The 21,847-nt window shown below is 37.4% G+C and overlaps 1 protein-coding gene across 2 annotated transcripts in view; it reads right to left on the bottom strand.

Annotated features, from left to right (window-relative positions):
- THADA (THADA armadillo repeat containing) overlaps positions 1–21,847 on the bottom strand; it is a 314,299-nt gene that overhangs the window by 204,223 nt on the left and 88,229 nt on the right. For both annotated transcript variants that reach the window (XM_057557813.1, XM_057557812.1), the window contains exon 26: positions 18,884–18,975. In XM_057557813.1, coding sequence (XP_057413796.1) covers positions 18,884–18,975 — 92 coding nt within the window. The remainder of the gene's footprint in view (positions 1–18,883; positions 18,976–21,847) is intronic.

Genomic DNA, 21,847 nt, shown 5'->3' with positions numbered 1-21,847 from the left:
ATTTACAAATTTAAAGGAGAGCAACAGTTTGAAGGGTGGGGATAAACACACCACCTCCATTCATTATAAACTGAGACTTAAGAGAGAATCTTTTCCTTCTCTGGGGTGAATACCACAACATCTGTTCTCTTGTCATAACAGCAGCTAAGTTGATTTAAGAAAATATTCTCTCTCTCTCTTTTTAAAGCTGTTGGTGCATAATTACACGAGTTCTCTTGAGCCTTGGTTTCCTTAAGACGTGTTTATTCTGCACATCTGCTCTCCCCATACCTGATTACACAAAGGTATCATAAATAGCAAACCAACAGGTATAAAGAGACCAGCCCTCAAAACAGATCAAAGCAAACAGCCCGTGGAGTCCTTTGGAAATCTTGGCTGGCGGCTCTTGTAAATAAAAGTGCTTCTAAAGCAGAAAGCATTCAACTACCGTATTTATATAGGACGTGATTGACAGGTCAGTTATTAACTTCATAAAAACACAGGCAATGTTAACTAGCAAGAATGTTTGTTCTAGCTGTTCTATCTGAAGGAAAATGAAATCCAAGATAGAATGGCTTGCTCTCTGTTTCTTTTAAGTATTTATTTTAGAACCGTGCAGTATAAAAGAATGTTTTTTCAAGTCAGTGAACTTAAGCTATTTTGCTTACTGTTCTGGAATTTAAGTATGTTGTTATAATTCTTTAGAAAACAAATGTTACATTTACTGAAGGCAAATTCCAATGGTGCACCATGATCTTTTCAACCCCTTTTTTCAAGAAAAAAAAATTATTCTTTTGAATTACTAAAAAATTTTTTAAAGTACATTAATTAATGTTTCTTCCAGTAACTAAAGTATATCAAATCACAGAATCAAAGAGCAGGGTTTCCTCCCACTGCTCTAGAAGAAGGCATGTATGTGTTTCCTGAATTGCCTATGGTAGCAAGTCTAAAATTTGCCAAAAGGAGATCAGAATAAACTGGTCTGTATTTCATTAATAATATTTTGAGGGCTTCTCTTTATTATGAATACATTCTGTTCGATCATTCACTTCAACATTACAATGCAGTACCTTTTATTTTTTTAATTCTTTCAAAAAATAACATCAGTTATATGCAGATATATGGTCAGGAAATCTTCAAAATCCACTTCTGTGTGCAAGGACTTTCATCCTTGAGGCTTAATAAAGTTAATCCCACCCCTATCCCAGTGGAAAGTAACACAAATGCCAGCCTATGTTTCTCCAACTTGAAGAGCAACTTTATAATAGATTTAAGCAACTCTATGGCAAAGAAATTCAAAACCTTGCATCTATCCAATCTATATAATCATTCTTCTATGAAATGATTTTCTTTTAAAGTAACAAGGAAGAAATACAAGGAAAAGTTGGGAAGAAAAAAAAAAACCCAAATTTTGCTTTTTTGAATCAGTCGGCCAGTACTTTTAAGACTGAAATTATATAAAGTTGGCATTTCCCAGCCAAATAAATGCTTATGAAGTGGACTGTGTGTTTATGTGCATGTTTGTTTATACATGTTTAATATCCTCAGGACTGAGAGATCTTCCATGTAAACATACATTTTTGTTAAATGCCTCTTCAATTAAATTTAAAGGCTATTTGTTACCAAAATGTTTCACTCTTAGCAAAAGCTGTCATTATGAGAGCTACATACCAAACACAAGAGCAAACCAAAAATCCCCAGAAAGTCCATCCTTGCTCATCAGTAAGTTTAATGCACCACAATCCTGTTTTCTTCAGCACTCCTACCAGCAACAATCTTTCAGAACACAGAATTCTTACGAAATAAATACTCAGCCTTAGAACATGCCCTGGCCTCCTCCACTATCCACCCCTCCCCCTTTCCCCCCCGCAGGACTATATTTTCAAACTAGAATATTTGTTTTGACAGACTTCTGCTTGCTTAATTCTCTGGCAAAGGATTGCTTGTTGCGCCCCTAGCCAGTAATGAACATTTTGCCAGAAATATGCAACGTTTCGCACAACAAGAAGAGGGAATTAAAACAAAACAAAACAAAACAAAACAAAAACTGCCGGCAGAGACTTCCAGAATTGAAGATAAAAGCAGGCACGCTGGATGAACAGAATCCTTTCCCTTAACATATCATAATTTCCTCTTGTTTCCCCTGCTTCTCGCTATCAGGAGGAAAACCTTCATTTGGCGTTTTCACATACCTTCTCTACACTATATAAAGCAATGAGAAACTATTCCCTAAATCTTGGTTTCTAATTAAAGAATCACTTATCCAAATGAAAAATGTAGGTTAGCTAATCCTACTCAGAGAGTAAATCTCCAAAACAATTTCTTAATAATAGTTTATCAGGAAAATTAAAATCCATTGAACTTGTTTAATCCAGTGGAATACTTCTCTTTCATGATTTTTCCAGTTACGCTGAAGGACCTCACACTCAAAAACTTAACAGTGCAACATGGCTCCACCTTCCCCCTCTGGGCTCAGAAGGGTTGGGCGGGATATCTCACACTCACGGCAGAGAGCTTAGGGTGTGGGTGAAGTGCCTCTTTCTACAACTACCCAGAGTCTTGGGAGGAGTGGCCCACAGAGTAGATTTCCTGCATGGGTGGAGTCAGACACTTTCCAAAAAAACAAAACAAAACAAAATACTCATGGACCTTGAAAGGGGGGCACAGGGGAACTGACAAACATGTCCCAAAGAATATCAGACTGTCGAAATAATCTCTGCTGAGAGATCCTCTTTCTCCACACATCATTTAAACAGTGATGCCCCCAGGAGCCTATCCTCACCCGTCTGGGTTCTCTCATTCACTTTCTGGCATAAAATACCATCTCTCACGGACAACTCCTTTGTCCAGCCCAGAGCTCATTCATATGCTCCAGACCTAGGATACTGAACTGCTTGATGAGTATGTTCCATTGGATGTCCCTCAGGCATCTCAGAACAGATACAGTAACTGAACTCAGTATCTCCCCCATCCATCACCAATCTGTTTTTCCTCCTAAATCTTCACCTCTGTAAATGGCACCATCAGCCCCAGACACTGTCCCAAGCCCCAAATCTGCCATCATCTCATTATCTTTCCTCTTCTGTGGTCTCCTCATTTTTCATTAAATACTGTTACACCGACTGTCTTAATATCTCTAATCAACATGCCCTTCTCCACTGTCCTTGCCTACCCTCTTTCTGACCTGCACTCACCTCTCACCACCCAGTTTATCCAGAGTTTCCCAAAGTGTGTTCCTTAAAACATAGTTCTTCATAAACTACTCCATAAAAAGGATTCCATAATTCAACATTTTAAGCGAGTAACTATACTGTGACTGGAAAGTCACAATACCTATCAGCATATTAGAGTCTTCAAGAAATCCTGGATTGAACAAACGTGTTCACACCAACCTTTTACCACTGTCATCTGTCCTCCTGGCTCCCTTTTCTTCCTCTACTGTTTTCTTGGCTAACTTCTACTTATCCTTCAAGCTCAGGCCCTGATTCTTATAGGAAGCCTCCTCTGACAGCAGGTACTCATCCCTACTCTGCGCTTCCAAATCTCTCCTTGCATGCCTCTACAGAACATTCATGCCAACGGTGTGTACTTTCCTGTATGTCTCCTTCCCTTGACTGTGAGACCCTTAAAGGAAAAGACTTTGACTCATTTATCTTTCAACACCTAGTACATTACCTGGCGTGTAGCAACGGGTGAATAAACACTGCTGAGTAAATGAATGGCAATAATAGCAAAATGTATTATCATTTACTCTATGCCAGGCACTCAATCCCCTTGCATGTATTAATTCACTTACTCCACCCCAAAGCCCTGTGAGGTGAGTGCTAGTTGTTTCCCCCATTCGATACATGTGGTAACTGAGGCAGAAAGAATGAATAAGTTTTATTATTTCTCCAATATAATCTTACTTTCTTATCTCCAGCAGGGTAAATACGAGTAATTTTAATCTACTTCTTAGGAAAGAGGATGTGATAAAACCAGTGGAAAGCTGTTTGGCAGGACATTGTTACTTTTAGAAATATTGTATATTACAGAACAAAAAGCTTTAATGTAATGGAAAAATAACTGGATTAGGAGTCATATCTGAATTTGACCACCAGCTCTGCTTCATACTAGATATGAGACATGTAGCAAATTAATAATATAAATTCCAAGTGTGTTATTTAGAATGAGGACAATAATACTTATTGAGTATTCCAAACAAGGATTACATGACATAAGTATATGAAAGTCCTTTGCAGCTTTTATGTTATAAAGTTGGGTATACTGATGCTATTACCTTCACAAACAATACAATGGAATGATATCTGACTCCCCATATACCAAGTATTTATAATTGATTACTGTATATTTTTAATTTTTATTTCCCTTGTGGATAAACTGGTCCAAATAAGTGGAAAAGTTTTCAATCTACATAGAGATTTCTACTGAAAGTTTAAAAACTTTCTACTAAATTGAACCAATCAAACTACATCTGTTTTGAGGCTCACAGTATAAACTGGGAAATAACGAAAATCACTGAGAATTAATAAAAAAAAATCTTGACAAAAGTCTTAAAAATTTCAACAAAACCATGACCAGCACAACTGACTAAATTATCTACACTGTAGAGACTGTCTACACTCTACTGTCACTAATGGAATCTTATATAATATAACCAGTGCTCTCAGCCCTACAAACTATGAACAGCTCAATAGATAAATCTCAATAAGCCTCCACATCAAACAGACTGGAAGAAATCAAAAGACCGCTGAGCTAAGCCAGACCAGGCTGATATTTTGGTTTATTGGTTAACTGTTATGTTTGGAAAGGCATAAAGCTTAATTGCGAGGCTTGAGGTGTATGTCAAAAATGCCTGACTTAAGTAGAAAATTCTGATCATAGCATCTGTCACTAGTTAAAATACATGGAGCTCTTTATCCAGGATGTTTTTTGTTGTTTATATTTTCAATAAATGAAAATAACCCAGTCACATGGTGACTAAATATGAGTCATTGTTTCAGCATTTTGAGAAGGGTTTTTAAATCCCAGGTGTAAATTAGGGAGTAACACTGTTGTTAATCCAAGCCATGTGAAAGTTAAAAAGGGGGGAAATCTGGTTTAGTTTATGACTTCTTGTGGTATTAACCATAGGTTTCTCACAAATATTAATGAATACAACACTTTGAAACACTATATGGAAAAGTGAAATCCAGTGGTGTTATTTGGATATTTTTACCATTTTCTACTGAATAACTAACTCCATTTGGCTGAACAAGCAACAAAAGTAAACATTTCTTAAAGGCCCTAGGAGAAATAATTTCTTCTAGCAAAGGTCCAGTAAAGGTTTCAGTAAAAAAACAGAAAATGAGGTCTTCATCACTGCCTTGCCCTCGTTTTCACTGCTACCAAAGCTACTCAGCTATACCTAACCAATCTGTATTTACACAGTGCTTTAGGATATACATCAAACTTAAAACACAATCCCTCCCCTTAAGAACTTGGAATTGATTTGAGAGTACCTAACTAATTCATAAGAAGCAGTACCACCACAAGAAAGAGACGGCACACATCATTTGGGGTACACCAGGAAGAGGCCTAAGGAAATGGAGACCAGTGAGTGCTGGGATGACCAGTTTATTCGTTCAGTTAATTTAAAAACAATTCTCACTGAAAGAGAGCCTCCTATACACCAAGCATCACCACACCAGGCCCTTTATGAGCATTACCATGCTTACTCCTCACAGCAACTTGGGAGGCAGATCCTAGTATCATCCCCAGTATACGATGATGCTGAGATAAAGAAAGTGAGGCTCAAGGGACTAAACGTGCCCAAAGTCAGAGCCAGAAGTTAAATCTAGAGCTGCCTAGCTCAACATGCATTTTCTTAGCAACATCAATAGATCATTTCTTTGCCTCCTATGTAAGGCAGACCCTTTACAAGGTACTGGGGCCAAAATGGGCACCAGACACAGGCCCTGCTCTCAAGGAAGCCATCGTCAGGTCAGGGAAAACTTCCTAGAGGAAAAAAGATACAGGTTGAATCTCAAAGGATGGGAAAAATCAGCATACGATAAGTAGATGAGAAGGGACAAGCATTTTAGGAGCAGAAAAAGCATGAATAAAAGCAACAAAAAGGAAAATCTCAAAGGAATGGTAGGCAGATTAGCTTGATTAGAGTATATGTATTTGTTGGTAGAAGTTTAATAAATATTTGTGGGTTCGACTAACAGGAGATAAGGTGAAAAGGGCAGGTTCAAATTATATAGGGCCCTGAAAGCTAAGCTGAAGAAAATACAATTAACCAACAAATAATGTGGGCAAATGTTCAACCTTATTAGTAAGAAAAGCAATATAAATTGAAACGACATGGTAATTCCCCCCCACACACATTCTTTTAAATTTGCATTAAAAAAAGAATAATACCCACTACTAGAAAGATTATATGTGCTGGCAAATTTGTAAATTGATATCTTATTTAAAAGAAGTCTGGCTATCAGTTTCATGGAATGTTTATATTCCTTAACTCTACTTCCATTTCTGATCATTTATCCCAAAGAAATAATCCAAAAAACATGGGCGAAGCTAAAATGTATGAGGTTATTCCCTGTACCACTTTGCATAGTGTGGAAAAATAAGATGGACTGTAAATGCTCAATGGTAGAGAGTTGGTTAAAACAAAACAAAAAAAGGTTTAACAAAAAGCACAAAGGCTAATCAAAGGGGCAGAGACCTTAGACCATGGGCAACAGAGAACTAATGAAAATTCCTGAGTAAGAAGGTGACAAGGGGAAACTTTTTCAAGATTAATTTATCAAGAAATCTGACAATATATAAAAAGAATCTGAAGACTAGTTATATTACTTTGTTGCCAAGAAATCACACCAAGGAGAATCTATCCATAAGAAATAACCCTACATGTTAAAACACTTCCTAAAATAAAGATACTCACCACACCATTATTAAAAATATTTTAAAAACTAGGGGAAAACTAAATATTTAATAGTAAGAGAATTATTAAGTTAACCATGATTTGTCCATCATAAGGAATGTTACTTAAAAATGCTAGAAGGACTTCCCCGGTGGCGCAGTGGTTAAGAATCCGCCTGCCAATGCAGGAGACACGGGTTCGAGCCCTGGTCTGGGAAGATCTCACATGCCGCAGAGCAACTAAGCCCGTGCGCCACAGCTACTGAGCCCGCGTGCCACAACTACTGAAGCCCGTGCACCTAGAGCCTGTGCTATGCAATAAGAGAAGCCACTGCAATGAGAAGCCCACCACAATGAAGAGAAGCCCCCGCTCGCTGCAACTAGAGAAAGCCCACGCACAGCAAGGAAGACCCAACACAGCCAAAAAATAAATAAATAAAAATAAATTAATTTAAAAAAATGCTAGAAAGAGTGATACACAAAACCAAGAAAAATCATTACATTTCAATTTAATTAGGGGTGGGGGCAAGAAGAGATTTCCAGAGAAAGAAACCTCCATAGAAAATGCCATGAATCCCCTGGAATTCAATTTTCATGGGTGAACCAACCAGTTTGGCAGTGCATGGTAGCACAATGTTGAAGGCAGTCAGGGCTGAAAACATGAAGAAAAAGAACAAGCAAGTATTTGAGAATGATATGTCCATCTGAAGAAAGGGCTACAACTTATAAATGATCATCTGGCAATTGAAATACGTTTTCCAAAGACATAAATATTATAAATGGTGGCACTGCAGATAACCCACAGAAAATATATTTACTTCCCCTTTGAAACACTATACTTTTACAATGATAAAATGTTGAAGCCTATGTTATTGCAGTATTAGTAACTAATCGAAGCAAGAGAACACCATTGAAAGAGAAGTTCTCTTTCACTTCCCTAAAATGTTGACGCTTAAGGAAAATTAAGTTGGCTTAATTAAATGCAGAAAGGAGACAGAGATGATGACTTGTGGTGTGTTTCTGGGAAGAAGGGGGCGTTCACCACCGTCAGAGGCCAGTGACACTGTTCTATTAGTACAGAGAATTTCATTTCCAAATACAGATAGGGGAGGCATATCACTAATACTGCCCTCTTGTTTACTCGTCATGATCTGAATCATTGCTTGTCCCACAGATAGAACAAAGGCAAGATAAAGAAATGGTCGCATGAGTCTTTCCCGCCTAAATGGTAGAAGAACTGGGATGGGAAGGAGGAAGGGTCTAGAAAGGATGAGTGTGTGAAAAGTGTGAGCTCTGCAGAGGCGCAATTACGCAGTGGCAGGGAAGAGAGGAAATGGGAGGAGTGGCACATGCAGGCTCTCCCCCCAAGAGAGAGGAAAGGAGCTAACAGAGTACTCATGGCTTTCCACCTTGCATTACAGTTGAGTTGAAGTCTTAGCTCACTTCTTCCACTATTCTTCAAATACATAGACCATATTTTATAAATGTCTATACTCCTCTCAGTGCTCAGTCTTGAACGTAGTAAGCATGTTTGTTGAATAAATGATGAAGAAAAAAAAATGTTGGACCATCTAAACAGACCACCAACTATAAAAATGAAACCAGTGGCCTAGAAGGAGGGCTTGGATTGTAGGGGGTGAAAATGGGGATCAAGTGAATTAAAGGGAGGAAGTGTGTAACTGACCATTTATATGTATCTAAATCAGTTGTTCACAAGAGTCACCACAGAGATAAACAGAAGAAAGACAAAGATGTATTAGGAGCAATGGATGGCTCTAGGAATGTGTTTATAGAGTAGAAAATTCTAGACCTCCAAGATTTAGCACCTGGATCAGACTTATTGATCCTTGTCAAATGTAGCCAGTCTGACCCCATCTTCTGCTGAGCCGGGCTGGTCTGCCCTGACCTAGACAGACTCTTGTTCCACTTCTATAAAGGCAGTTTGTACAGAATAAAACGCTAACAGTTTGGAAAGACAGAAAAGAAAAAAACCTGGCAGATAGAGAAAGAGAGATTGTTCAAGACAGTTGGCCTAATTTGAATTCAGAGGCCCCGACATTAAAATACTATGCTCAATTTAAATAGAATAGGGATTTTGGGTTAATAAATTAAAATAATTAAGTACCAATTCCAATAAACTTAGAAAGATCATTTGACTTCACACCATTTGGCCCTACAATAACAAAATCAATGTTGTAATATACATTGGTCAAATTCCAAAGTGAATTAGAGTTTATAATAAAAAACAATGTTAACATTCTGTTAGCTTGTTAGAGATTAGCTATGAATCAGGGAGATATTTCATATTGCAGAGCAGCATTTTCTGACTTAGAAAGTCATTGTATTTTATTCAGCATCTCTATTTTAAAGCTCTACAAAACTTTTTTCATGTGTGAAGACAAAACTTTGTTCCTGAGCGAGAATTTTATAATGAAGGCTTGCCTTCAGAAACGAATTATACAGAACCACATATCCAGACACTTTTACTACGTCATATCTTTTAAAAATTATATGGAGGAATTGCACAAATAAAGGAAAAAAATACACTTTCCTATTAGGCTAGAATACTACATATATTATTATTTATCTTCCTAACATTTTCACAGCTTTTGAGATAGCCTAGAAGAATGTAGCAGCAGACATCATTAGTCACCTAACAAAAATCCATTCCCTCATCCCATCCTTCCTTTAACAGTATTTGACTTTGGTTGGGTATTCACCCTTCTCTGAGTAGTCATATGCTTCAGGGAGGGCTGACACCAACCCCAGATCCAACTGGAGAATCCTAATTAGTCTAAGCTAATTATGGTGGATCCATTTCCCTCGTCAGGGATAAGTTGGGGCATACTAAGATGTTAACTCTGCCAAAAAGATGTTAAGGAAAGTCTGTAGAGTGTGGAGTTGACAGCATGGGAGCACAGACAAGAGGTGGTGCTGTCATTCTTAAAAAGAAATAGGGATGCCACAAGGCCACTGAATATTGCATCTACTGCATCTAGATGTGATGGCTGGAACTGTGGCCATCTTGAAACCATGAAGGACGCTTGCCTGAGGCCAATGCCTTCACATCCAGGATGGCACAGCAAAAAACTGAAAGAACCTGGGTCTCTGATGACGTTATCAACCAGGAACGAATCAATCCCCCTTAAAACTTCTTGGTTATATGTGAGATAATAACTTTTCCTTATTGTTTAAATTTTGATTTGGGTTTTCTGCTACTTGCAGCCAAAAGCATTCTAACTGCTTCAAGTCTGAATTATTTCAAGCCTCTGTTTAAATATTAACAAATGAAGCTGTTATTTGGGAGATGAAGGACAACAACAGGGTATGCTGCTAGCAAGACATACAGACCAAAGGTACAGAACTCAGCCATCCTAGTAGATCCTAAGGCCTTACCTATTATATCTCAAAGCTGGTTACTGTTCTGTTCCCCTCTCCCTACCTGCCTTTCCAACACACACACACACACACACACACACACACACACACACACACACACACACACACACACATATACATCACACCCTGATGGGCTTGGTACTGACCTTGCTGATCAGTTCATCAACCAGGGTGTAGGCCCTATTTCCCCCATTATCAATGATCAAGGCTTTGGGAAAATGGACGTTATCTTCTTCTGACAAAATGGTAGAAGAAACTGATTTAGGATATAAAGTTCATTCTCCCAAAGAGGCACTTTATTTATGTATTTTAAATTTTTTTAATAAATTTATTTATTTATCTTTGTCCGCGTTGGGTCTTCGTTGCTGCACATGGGCTTTCTCTAGTTGTGGCGAGCGGGGGCTACTCTTTGTTGTGGTGCGCAGGCTTTTCATTGAGGTAGCTTCTCTTGTTGTGGAGCATGGGCTCTAGGCATGTGGGCTTCAGTAGTTGTGATGCGCGGGCTCAGTAGTTGTGGCTCACGGGCTCTAGAGCGCAGGCTCAGTAGTTGTGGTGCACAGGCTTAGTTGCTCTAAGGCATGTGGGATCTTCCTGGACCAGGGCTTGAATGTGTGTCCCCCTGCACTGGCAGGCAGATTCTCAACCACTGTGCCACCAGGGAAGTCCCCAAAGAGGCACTTTAAATATAAGATTTTAAAAGGTCTAAAATTATGAAATTTTCATTGATTCATATTTATTTACCACCTACTATATGCCAGGATACCATTTTAAATTTATATCTGGTGGACTTCCCCAGATATAAATTCCCCAGATATAAGTTCTTTAACTTGGGGAAATACTGCATGTTATATCCCACTCTTGAAGAGACACAAAAACCACTGTAGCATATTAAATGTTCTGATAAGTCCTGTCATAAAGAAATTTTTATTTAATCCAGCATTTCCAAAACTTACTTGACTTTATAATTTACTTTTCACTAAATATCTTTTTAATATCTTAAGGAAGCTAGTAATCCTTAAAACATAAGGCATATTCCCCTCTAATATAGCCACTACTCAATTTAGAAGTAACAAAAAGAATAAATGCTGAAAAAAAACCATACCAAGCTGGAACCGAGCTTTAATAATCTACAGAGAGTATCAGCTATTCCTAAGTAACTTTCTTCCAGGGTCTTGCATCATATTCTCCACTACTACCAGCGGGGGACACAGAATGCAATCACTTCTCAACTGATTCCTAAAACAATGCTTTTATCGTGGAATACTCCAATACTAAAACTTATAAATGATTCATAATGTTGTGTAAAATTCAAACCAGTCTCCTTGGCTTATTTGTTTTACTCATTGATATAGCCCCAGAACATGGTTCAGTGCTTACACAGAATAGATGGTCAGTGAATCCTTGGCTCTAGGAATAAATGACTAAATGGATGAACGGATGAATATTTCCATCATGTGCTTTCAGTCCTGGTCTGGTTTATCTTCTAACTTTCTCAGACATATACAACATGTGTTCCAACCTCGATATCTTTGTTCATGCCTATATAACCTTATATGCAACATCCTCGTCTTTACCCATTCAAATCCTACCCATTTTTTCAAATCCAGATTAAGCCTGACTCCTGCACGAAGCCCGACCTCATCCTCCTCTGACCCCCTCATCCCCTGACAATATCAGAGTTTGATACTCATTTTTCCTAAGCTAGCTCACATGTTGGTCTTCTCTCTCATTAAATGATAAAATCCTTGAAATCCAAGACCATGTCATAAACTACTTTTGTACATATTAGAGTGGCAAGGCACATAGTAAATATTCAATGAAAAAATTTTATTGATTGTATTTTATTAAAAGTTTGGTGTGTAACAAGAATAGTTCAAAATTCCTGGAATTTCTAAACTATCCATTACTAAAATCAATAGTTATAAGGACAAAGTTCTGAATAAAGAAGAAATATTATCCAAGTTCTAAAGAAACTGTTCCCTCTGGTTTTAACCTCTTTGACTCCATTTTCTCATTTGGAAAAGAGCTTTGTGGTATTTCTCTACAGGTATTGAATGAGCAACAAATACTGCTTGTAAAACCCCTGATAAATGAAGACTTTATCTCAGAGTCCTGGAAGAAATCCTGACGTCCTAAATTATGTAATCCTGGTATTACATTATATTAGTCTGGTTCATATAAAATGTAAGCTACAAAAATACCAAAGCTAAGAAAAAATATTTACTCATGCTTTTACTGAGATGCAGAAAGAGGATGCATGCATTGCCAAAATTCCATAGAACATGCTCAAACTAAAGCAACAATGCCTTAGTTATTAAAGAAGGCAATGGCCTGAAGCAGTACTTAGGAACAAAGATTACTTCGTCCCCGCAAGAGTCAATATTTAAGAACACAATGACTAATTCCCACTTCAAGTTCATGAACATATTTCTTTTTAAGAGCTTCTTTTTGGTTAAAATTTTTATTTGTGGTTTTCCTACCTGTGATCCATGAACCTAAGAATGAACAAAAACTTGAAACATGAAACTCTCCAGTAGGCCAAAGTGTCAGAATAGACTTAATTCTGATTTTAAGAACTTCTCAACAAGGGTTACACAAGACTTGTACTTAACTTCTCAGTCTCCAAGAATACACATTTACCTACTCTGCCTAAAGAACCAGATTGAATGTTCTGTAAACAACTGTGGAAGACGCTTGAATGATACCTCCAGACCGTATCAAAACACTGGGGCTCTTAGCTTAATTTCAAATTATTTGAATCCAAACTAGTATTATTGTTGCTAATAGAAACTCCATTTATAAATAATCAGCTAAAATTTTTAAATGTTCTAGTTGAGCTTACTGTAAGCTAAAAGTAACCATTAACTTTATTTCCAGCACTAGCTGTGTGACCTTGAGCACCTCAATTTTCACATCTGCAAAATGAGAATGGGACTGGATGGCTACTTATGTCCTCTCAAATATAAAAACTAATATAATAATGGTTATTATTATAATCATTATTAAATATATGAATGAAAATTATAAGCAGAGATTTGGAAAAACATTAGGTTAAGCCTAGAAGACATCATACAATAGACAAAGATTATCACAAAACCCCCAAATCCTCTCCCCATAGCACCAAACTATCATCAAATACCAGAGTTTTATAGAGGTAAATAAATGGCTTACAGGCCACACTGATATCCTATTGGGGGTAATAAAAAGGTCTTAAAATCAACTTGCCACATGGAACATGTGAGAGTCCTGGCTCCACACTGAGACTTTGGTGAAGTGCCTCATTTCCCACAGTCTCAGGATGTAAAATCTAAAGCCACACTCTCAAAAGTGACTCACTGCTCATAAGGGGCTGTGTGTGCTGGTGGGTAAATCCGCATGTGCTCTGCAGATGTAGCTGGATTTGGGTTCTAGTTCTACCACTTTCTAGCTGTATGACCTCGGGCAAATAACTCAATCTCACCAACCCTAGTTTATTCCTGTGTGAAATTAGAATGACTCTATCCACTCTGCAGGGCTGTGATGAAGGCTAAAATAGACACTTATAAAGAATTTGGCACATGCCAAGCACGCAAATAGGCGCTAAGGATATGCCATCTCCCTTCACAACTTCTCCATTCCTTTTACACGAGTGGAACAGAGACTGTAGTGCCGCAGGTAACTGCCATATTCTTCATTAGACTGTCCGTTTCCCTAGGGCCAAGAGTATGTCTGATTCATCTTTGGATCCCAGTGCCCAGCAGAGGGCCCAGAGTGAAAATGCAATATAAATGCTTGTTAAATGGAGAAGACGAGAACCCATTGGGTCTGAGGATGTTAAGGTTATCCTGGCCACAGTCAAAAGAAAATTCTGATCTTCAGTTTGGCCAAATAGGCACTTGCTACAAACTACTATGTAGTTCAAAGCAAATAAGCTATTCTGAATTCTAATAATTACATTCTCTAAAATTTAAAAACCTAGTTGTCCTACAGCTCCCAATTTTAGTTTTGAGAATCCAATTCTTTCCTAAACAATGGAGTGGGTAACCACAAAAACTTGTGGAATCTCTTTTCCTAGAAAACATGAAGAACAGGAGAGAAGCCAATTTGTCTGGAAACTGCTTCAAAATCTGTCTCTAAGCAGGGGCTAGACTAGACTAGATGTCCCTCAGAGGATCCTTCCAGACTCACACCACTAAGACGTTAAGGGAAATAACTAAAGCAATTCTCTGTTATTTGTACCCTGGAAAATAAAACAAATACAATTTAACATCTCCTAACATAGTCATTAGAAATAATTTTACTTGGACCTGGTGATCCTTTTACAAACATTTTCCTCTTAAACTGTATTAAATCATCCTAAGCTATTAATTTGAATATGAGCTCTCTCTAACAAGACAGAATTGAGATTGTACTTAACACTGAAAACAAGATTATTATTCTTTTGTTCCTCTTTTTCAACCTACCTGTTTCCATGTACCCCAAATCTACTCATCCCCAAAGCTTTATAAGAAACACAGTCCCCCCAAGTGCTCCACTCAACTCTCCCACTAGTGAATTTCTAACGCAGCCATTATTCAGACCACATTGTGCAGCTGATTACTGTATGTTGTCTTCTATTTGTATCTGCTTCACAACAGATGACAGTTCTCGTTTCCCTAGCTGAAACGTAAGCTCCTTGAACAAGGTCCACCTTTTATATTGCTCATGGACTCCTCCACCGTGTCAATATTGAGTTCATGACAAATGCTTACGAATTCTTATTGGCTGACTGATTTAAAATGAAGAGAGAACAAGAGCTATAGAACACTCTGTACACTGAGCACCTGTATGAAGCTTTGGCAAAGTCTAAAATAAAGCTTTTCAGACTACTACGTGTATATTGATATTTGTTCTTTACCTGGGAATAGAACAGTTGAAGGTTAATACAAAAAGGGGCTAAAGAGAAAGACCTAGAGTTAAAGATCACACTGGTTTAGCTCCTACCCTGTAAGGAATGAGGAACTACCAAGGTGAGCCCACTCACAGTGCAGATGGAGGCTATTTTGGAATGCCCAGCACACTCCCCACATCACAGAGCTGAGTAGCTTCTGATTCTATCAATACAAAGGATCAATTACTCATTCTGTCGGGCCAAGCCAGTCCGGGGGTAATAAATAGAAAGGAAAGGAGCTTTAGAAAATTTAAATGTAATACCATTATTTAAAACAAACAAGTGAAACATGTTTTCTCATTCTTCATAATCCAAAAGACACATCTAGAACAAGGCTAGTGAGCTCTAGAGTCCAATCATTTCAAGCATACTCTATATACTTATAAATGGGGAGAAGGCAGAACCTCTGCTCCTTTCTTTATACATGAAACGGGAACTTCTTGTCCCTACTACCAAGCAGGTACTGTTCTAGGCACTGGGAACATAGCAGTTTACCAAACTCATAATTCTAGTAACAATTACATAAAGCCCAGCTTAGTATTTGATAGAAATAAAGAGACTTCAAGGATAGTCCAAATCTCTTATCTTAGAGGAGAAAACCAAGGCCCAGAGAGGTTAACTAACTTGTTTCAGTTGGTTATGGAGGGTCTATGGCAACAAAGCCAGGAGTAGAAACCAGATTTCTCATCTCTCATCTAGTAACAAAATTTGCTTATTCAGTATGCAAGTATTTCTGGCCATTACATGCCAGACACTATGCTAGGCACCAGGCATACAAAAATAAGGATAAGATACTGACCCTGTACTCCAAAAGCACAGGGGAACTGTAAGACAATGAGATGAGTACAATAATAGAAGTGGTAACAGAGGAAAAGCAAACTACATCTCTAATTGCATAGGACTTCCAATATTTTAAAAGAAAATGAACTGTTACTAGTTTGTTTTATTCTCCCTATAGCCCTATGTGTACAGAACACAGATCTTATTATTCCTGGTCTATAGATGGAGAAATTGAAGTGCAAAGCGGGTAAGGGAGTCTATTAAGGTCATCTCCAGTGGTAGCAAAATGCTTAGAAACCAAGTCTGTTTACTCCAGGATAGACTATTTTTCCACTAGATGGGAAAGGCAGATGTTCTTTTTCTGTCCAGTTCCCTTCTGATCAAGAGCGCACATTTGCAAGACTGTGCACAGAGCAATCTGTGGCTGTGAAAGTAGACTTCACTGGCCTATGAGGTCTCATTGGCTGAGTTTAGTTATTCAATGGTTGAGTAACCAACCAATAAGACATCATTATTACTAGCATTCTTACAGTGCCCATGATACATACACAGAAGAGAAGCAAAAGGCTCTGCCCACGGGGAGTTAATATTGTGGCGGACAGGTATATAAACATTTCACCCAAAAGTGACATCATTAAACAAACTACAGCTAGAAGAATCATTACAAATAATGGCAAGTTTAAGACACTAAAGGTTTTGCAGAGCAAATCTAGTGGGTGCTGCCGAGAAATATACTCTTTAAGGGTTAAACAAAGAACAGAAGCCTTGTATATATAATGATATATACTAACCTTCAGGTTATTGAAATAAAAACTCTTACCAAAAATGCTTATCACATTAAAAATAATTAACTTTTTAATACCTTCATTTCACTTTTCAGCTTTATTCAAGACAATTATATGAATATTCTATTTCCCTCTTTCTAGGAAAGTTATATATTTTGTAACCTTTCCTATTTAAGAGGAATGAATTTATAATGGAGGTTCACATCAGCAAGCTGTGGCAAAGAGATTACAACAGTGTGGTTTCATTGTGCCATTCCTCCACCCTCCTTCAGATGCAACCTACATAAAATGAATCTGATCATTTTCTCCTGTATAAAGTAAAATTTGTATACACATCCAAGAATCACTCACTTCATAAAAAGTAAAAGGGAAAAAAAGCATTTCTTCATTTTCGAGTTCAGTTTTAAACATTAATTTCACTTGTTTGATAACCCCATATTTTATTTATACACTATTTATCATGGCCTTATAATATGACCAAACTGTTTTAAACCTCAGCACTTTATTGAATTATTAACAAAATAAGCAAAGCTAAAAAGAAACAAATATTAGTGATTTCAAACTAGTGACAGGAAGAATTTATTTAGGAACCAGCTAAATAGTAAAACTTACAATCAGCCTTTCAAAGGAATAATGTTACCATTATTAGAAATACAACTCAGCTAAAAAAAAAACTCTCTAGTATTTCCTTAGTATACTCAAGGAATTCACACTTACAGCCAACTGCTTTCCATTTAAATATTTATTGAATTTTATAGGGTGATAAATAGCAATTTAAATAACAATTCAGAACTACCAGTAGATTTCATTAGATTTACCAACAGTGCATCATAAAATTATTTCATGATATTTTCTCATTCCTAAGACTTAGTTCCATCACAAGAAAATATATTTTAATAAACGAGAGCTTAAAACCTGACTTAAAAGTGTGATCATCAGGGGCTTCCCTGGTGGCGCAGTGGTTGAGAATCTGCCTGCCAATGCAGGTGACATGGGTTCGAGCCCTGGTCTGGGAAGATCCCACATGCCACAGAGCAGCTAGGCCCGTGAGCCACAACTACTGAGCCTGCGCGTCTGGAGCCTGTGCTCCGCAATGGGAGAGGCCGCTATAGTGAGAGGCCCACGCACCGCGATGAAGAGTGGCCCCCGCTGGCCGGAACTGGAGAAAGCCCTCACACAGAAACGAAGACCCAACACAGCCAAAAATAAATAAATAAATAAATTTATTTTAAAAAAAAAAAGTGTGATCATCAACTTTTTTAGGCAGGAGAGGAATAGGGCCTGATTTATCTCTAGAGCATCAAGAGAAAGACCACTGGGCCAAATCAGATATAGTAAATGAAGTTAAGAAATGATTAAGCATGCAGCGACAGTGACATCTAGTGTTAACAACTGCAAGCCACTAGACTAACATTAAACCCTTCTAAGTGCTAAAGAAACAGCTATTCAAAGCTTCTCTTCTTGAAAAAACAAACAGAACTTGTGCATTGTATCTAAAAATTACTCATAATCAAAATATTTCAGTAAGTTTTTTTCCCAGACGTTAAAAAAAACCTTAAGAGGAAAATGTCTTAGAGAGTAAACATAACACCGAAGACCTAAAAGTAAAAAGCATTGTTTATTCTGTGTGACCAACATCCGTAACTGCTCCCCTTGGTTAGAGGTTAATGTAAAAGTAATCTGGGACATGTCCCGATGAGTGTACTATAAACATTTAAACTTCCAGTTACTATAAAAGCAAAGATATTGCACAAGCTAGTAAGTGATGACACATCAAGAAAAAGCAATATAGGACATTTCAGGAATACGTGAAGAAGATGTAAATCAAAAACAAAACAAAACAAAAAAACGAACTTTAGCTGTTGCACTGAGAAACAAGCTCTACATTTCAGCCCTTGCTACTCTGATATATATATTTTTGCTGCTTTGAAAGGTCCACTTATTAAACAGTAGATATTTTTGCCCAAGGGCTTAGAATTTGGCAGCATAGGTTAATTTACCATAGTATTTTTATAGTTTTATGCTCTAGATGAATCTATAAAAGTAAGCAAAATTCCAAAAATTATTTTTGGCCAGGACAATATTTTGTAAAAAAGTAAAGTTAGCATTAGATGAAGCTTACCTATTTTTTTTGGAAAGTTCATCCTTTCCCCTTTTAACTCCAAATATTCTTGTGATCAATGTACTGAAGAGAAGTGTGGATGAATTTCTCACCTAATGTAAAAATAGATACACAATAAAGGTTAAGAAATATTCATGGTGTGAAAAGAAACCAACATTTACAATGTTCAAACTAGACATTCAAAATCATTACCCGGTTGCCTAGTGTGGGGCTAAAGAAGATGTGGTTTATGTCCATAAAGGAAGACAATTTTCAATAACTTTATAGTAATTACCTCAATGACTTCCTCTTAAACTGAGCTCTACAATCCAACCACATGCACACAACACAGCTTTTTCCTATACTTCTAATATTACCAGCAACTGTTTTCATTATCTCTTTGTACTTGTATCATTAAATAACACTTAAAAAGAAACAATAAATTCATTTTCCCACATCATTTCTGATGATGAATATCCCAAGAAAGAGCTCAGCTCTTCCCTTTTATTTTCTGTAATCATTTACCTATGAGAAAATACTTATCAGACCTAACTCAAAGGATCCACATTATTAATATCGCCAAGAAAATATTTAATATCATATACAAAATGTTATTAACCACACAACTGCAGTAACCTAACAAAGTAATTTTAACCCTAAGATTATCTGAGGCAACTGGTTCACAGAAATAAGAAGAAAAAACTATAAACATGAATCATTTCTTCAAATGGTAATAATAAAGCAGATCTATTTCCAAACCAATGTGTCAAGACGCTTTCCTACATCATAAAAATGTCTTGAAAGCCATGGGATATTGGGCTTCCTCAATTACCTTGCCAAATCAGAGTAGAGATGTATAAATATATACCGACTTCCCTATAGTGTGGAAGGCCCTATACCAACCCCATGGAGAATGTCCAGAAATAGAACACACACACTTACTGCTAACACAGAGCTTATATTCTAATTAGATAGGAGTCATATGGTGTGTTAAATAGCAATATAAGAAAAAAGGTAGTTAAAAGTAACAATGTAGGATTTAGAAGATAGCTTCCTGAAACTACTGCAGTAAGGATCACAACTCAAACGCCCATAAGGGCAGTGAGTGACAGAGGCAGCAGAGGATTGGGTCTAATGCAGTCACTATTCAGCTTCAGCTGAAGTTGCTGCCTTGATGGGAATGTAAGCCCAGTGTTGCCAGATCTTCTGCTTTTTCAAGAGAAGCCAGAAACCCCAACTTTTATGTGAAATCTATTTTGAAAAGTTGGCAACAAATTAAAGGAAAAAAAAAAAACTATTGTGGAAGCCAAATAAAACACAGTTGTGGGCCAGATTTGACCTATCAGCCACCAGTTTGCAACCTCTCCTCTAGAAGCACATGACTGACTCAATTTATGTGTGGTAACTCTTGAAATGGACCACAGATACTCAATTTATGTGTGGTAACTCTTGAAATGGACCACAGATACACTGGCACAATTCATACCATAATTGCAATAAAACCCTAAAATTGGACAAACTCACTTATGTCCATTCAACAGTTAACAAACATTAATGAAGTCCCTACTGTGTGCCTTGCCTAATATCCCCAAACACATCACTCTGTCCTGTTACTCTATCAACATCACCTCTGTCCTAGCTCAGGTCTTGATTATCTCTCACCTAGGCCATTGACTTGGTTCCCAAAGACTCCTTAGGTTCAAGATGACTTGGTAACGTCATCCAGGACCCTATCGCCTCTCAAGAATCATACAAAAACATAAAAAGAAAAGAAAAATCAAAACACAAACTCCATCTTGCCCTAAACCAAACTTTCTGACAAAGACTGCCAGAAGCAGTAAACTTAAAACAGAGGAGTGTCTGGAGATGAAAGACGATGCCTGCTGAGGCATACCTTATCAAAACTGTAGAGGACTGTTTTACAAAGTGAATGGGCACCCATCCCCCACCCCAACCAAGAAAGAAAACTCCCTTGTTTGATTTGATAGGCTGAAGGCAGGAGACACATAATGTCTTTTAGTAATGTTAAGATGGATCAAACAGATTACCAGCCTGATCCATTCAAGTTCCCTCATTAGTAGCCAGTGATTATCATTACTTATTCCAGTAGGTATAGCAAATTAGTGATATTCTACCATTAATTAGTTACAATTTTCAGAAAAACTACCATTAAAAAAAAAAGCTTTCCTTCATGAGCTATTTGGTCATTCTGTTATCAGTTAGTACAGAATTATTCCCATAAATTTACCAGTGTGCAGAATGAGTTCATATCATAGCAACCTCCAAAGGTGACCAAATGATAAACTTTTAAGACATTTCTAAAAATTAATTTTCCTGTTATTGAGATATAATTCACATACCATAAAATTCGCCATCTTAAAGGTACTATTCAGTGGTTTTTACTATGTTCACAAAGTAGGAAACTATCACCACTACCTAATTCCAGAACATTTTCATGACTCCAAAATGAAACCCTATACACATTAACAGTAATTTCCTATTCTCCCTCACTAGGCAAGTACTAATCTACTTCCTGTCTCTAGGGATTTGCCTATTCTGGATGTTTCATATTCATGAGATCATGTGACATGCAGCCTTTTATGTCTGGCTTCTTCCATTTGGCTTTCATTCTCAAGGTTCACCCATGTTGTAGCATGTATCAGTATGCCATTCCTTTTTATGGCTGAATAATATTCCATTGAATGGATATACCACATTAAAAAAATCTACTCATCATTTGATGAACACTGGGTTGTTTCCACTTTTTGGCTATTATGGATAATGGTGCTATGAACACTCACATACAAGTGTTGTTTTTTTTTTTTAATTTTTATTTATTTATTTATTTATTTATGGCTGTGTTGGGTCTTCGTTTCTGTGCGAGGGCTTTCTCTAGTTGCTGCAAGCGGGGGCCACTCTTCATCGCAGTGTGCAGGCCTCTCACTATCGCTGCCTCTCTTGCTGCCGAGCACAGGCTCCAGACGC

The sequence above is a fragment of the Balaenoptera acutorostrata genome, chromosome 12, assembly GCF_949987535.1.
Source record: "Balaenoptera acutorostrata chromosome 12, mBalAcu1.1, whole genome shotgun sequence".
Lineage (NCBI taxonomy): Eukaryota > Metazoa > Chordata > Mammalia > Artiodactyla > Balaenopteridae > Balaenoptera > Balaenoptera acutorostrata.
This window is presented reverse-complemented; position numbering and strand designations above follow the sequence as displayed.